The sequence below is a fragment of the Volvox carteri genome (assembly GCF_000143455.1).
Source record: "Volvox carteri f. nagariensis unplaced genomic scaffold VOLCAscaffold_35, whole genome shotgun sequence".
In the NCBI taxonomy this organism is placed as follows: Eukaryota; Viridiplantae; Chlorophyta; class Chlorophyceae; order Chlamydomonadales; family Volvocaceae; genus Volvox; species Volvox carteri.
The window spans coordinates 2045-4188 of record NW_003307578.1 but is presented as its reverse complement, the minus strand read 5'-3'; the positions used below and the strand labels follow the sequence as shown (position 1 = coordinate 4188).

General features: G+C 49.5%; 2 protein-coding genes across 2 annotated transcripts in view; one reads left to right on the top strand and one right to left on the bottom strand.

Annotated features, from left to right (window-relative positions):
* Positions 1-128: 128 nt before the first annotated feature.
* VOLCADRAFT_105846 (uncharacterized protein) lies at positions 129-949 on the top strand. The gene has a single exon (XM_002953265.1). It carries the CDS (start codon positions 250-252, stop codon positions 610-612), a length of 363 nt encoding a protein of 120 aa, XP_002953311.1. The 5' UTR covers positions 129-249; the 3' UTR covers positions 613-949.
* A 160-nt stretch (positions 950-1109) lies between these two features.
* Positions 1110-2144, bottom strand: part of VOLCADRAFT_105845 (uncharacterized protein) — a gene marked incomplete at its 3' end in the record, with an annotated part of 2872 nt that continues 1837 nt past the window's right edge. The window contains exon 4 of the mRNA XM_002953192.1: positions 1110-1126. Coding sequence (XP_002953238.1) covers positions 1110-1126 — 17 coding nt within the window. The remainder of the gene's footprint in view (positions 1127-2144) is intronic.

Below are 2144 nucleotides of genomic sequence, written 5' to 3'. Positions count from 1 at the left end.
GNAGATTCTCAATGAGAATTTAGAAGGTCTTTTTTGGCACTTGAGGAGACGGTTGGGTCGTTATCTAATGTACGGCACTATAATTCTTTATAAATCTTTAGAAGCCATATTTTTCCTTACTAGACACTCAGAACAAAATTGAATACCGAAAATGGCAGACACTAGCACTGCCCCAAACCAGGGGCAGAGCCAGGAGTCCGAAGATAACAAACCGAGAGAGTACACGTATGCCAAGAAGTATTCGATTTCATGCCAACGCTGACTGCACGCAAGGAGGTCGAGCAGACGGTTGGCAAGTCGAAGGTGAAGAAGGTTGAGCTGGCCGGGCTGCCGTTGCGCCTGAAGTTTTGGACGGTGCATATGGCGGATTCGTATCCGGCCCTGGCCTTCGTGGCCAACCGCGTCCTACGCATGCACGCAACCACCTGCGCATCAGAGCGCAACTGGTCGCTGTGGGGCAACCTGTTCCACAAGGCCCGCAACCGCCTGGGGCAGATGCGTGCGATGAAGCTCATCTTCATCCGCCAGAACGACAGCTACGCGGCCAAGCGCAACGCCCTGTCGGATGAGGAGGTGGTGATGCAGCTGCTGGCCGGGGATGAGGAGGAGTGAAGTAGCTAGGGATTTAAGTTGTTCGGTCGGCATTGGTAGCAGTCTATGTCTGCTGAACTTGGCCAGCATGGGATCTTGATGGCATACCATGTCGGCTTTTGTGCATTGCCAGGGCTTAGGAATGATGATCTGGGCCCTGATTCGTTGAAACCTTAACCCTTAGGATATGGAGTTAAAGAAGCATCAAAGGGATAAGCGCCTGTGACGTGTACTCGACCGTCCAGTGCGCCCTCGCATGCTTTGACCCATGGGTCAATACTGCGGCGGAGTATAATGGCTTGTTTCTGTCGTGCAATTGTGCTTCGCAACGTCCCAAAACTTAATTATTATAACAAATGTACCATACAGAATCATCCTACAAAGTTTCAGAGCCAGTCATGCATTTCCCAGAAAGCTGCCAAAACTTGAGATTAGAATCTAACCCATTCTATTGAGATCTAATGAGATCTCAATAGATTGAGATGAGAAGACTTTTCTTTCTAAACCTAGGGGATACCCTACCCATACGTGCCACCTGGGTGGGTGGGTGGGTAGGTAGGGGCCCAAGAGCGTCCTTAGAGCCACAAGCTTGGTAAAAGTCATAACATATCGCAAAAAGTTCTAGTAGTACGTTGTAGTACCCTAGCAATATACGCACGGGAAACGGGGACACTAGTCAACTACGACCGCCTAATTGTTAGAGATGTAGCAGGTGGGCCAGTTTTGTTTGCTCTCTGTCCATCATAATATGAGCTGCGAGATGATATGAGATGAATGTCTGATGATAAGCGATGATTCATATGCCGGTATCTGCACACTGGATTCGATCTTCTACCTGATTGTAATGATACCAATTTATTTAAGCGTTCGTTCCTGAAGCCCCCCTTGGTTCCATTGCCGGGAATGTCCGTGTGATCGCGATTTACAGTCCTTTGGGGTGAAAAGGGGGAAACGATGTGAGAAGCTTAATTAAGAGGAGGGTAGGCAACTGGCCTCAATCCTAACCACCCCTTGGTCTCAATCTGAAAGTGTAAACTCAATCCAAGGGGTCTCAATCTCAATCCCCTGTTGTGTCAATCTCAATCCCCTGTTGTGTCAATCTCAATCCCCTGTTGTGTCAATCTCAATCCCCTGTTGTGTCAATCTCAATCCCCTGTTGGTCTATCTCAATCCCCCCGTGAGGCAATCTCAATCCCCTCATAGGGCAATCTCAATCCCCTCGTGGTCAATCTCAATCCCTTTGAGGTTTCTATCCCAAACCCTCCCACGTCAAGCTGACCAGCTGAAGGTTGCCTCCAAGTCGTTTAGCGCATATTATTATCTCATAGACTGGGCAAAGTCGAGCATTTTGCAAGCAGGGTATCCATTTTAACACAGGCAGGTTGGCAGGCGGTTCATTCTACAAGCATCGTACGACACTAAAGGGCCGCATCGACTTATCTGGCCCCGTACCGTTCCGAACAACGGCGCGCACACACACACCCTACGAATGAACAACAATCATGCTGCGGGGGGGGGGGGGCGCGTTGTTGACCCAACCCCCGAAGCTAGCT

Bases quoted from the DNA above. Each gene is read 5' to 3' on its own strand.
- VOLCADRAFT_105846 (XM_002953265.1), top strand. From the start codon at position 250: ATGCCAACGCTGACTGCACGCAAGGAGGTCGAGCAGACGGTTGGCAAG.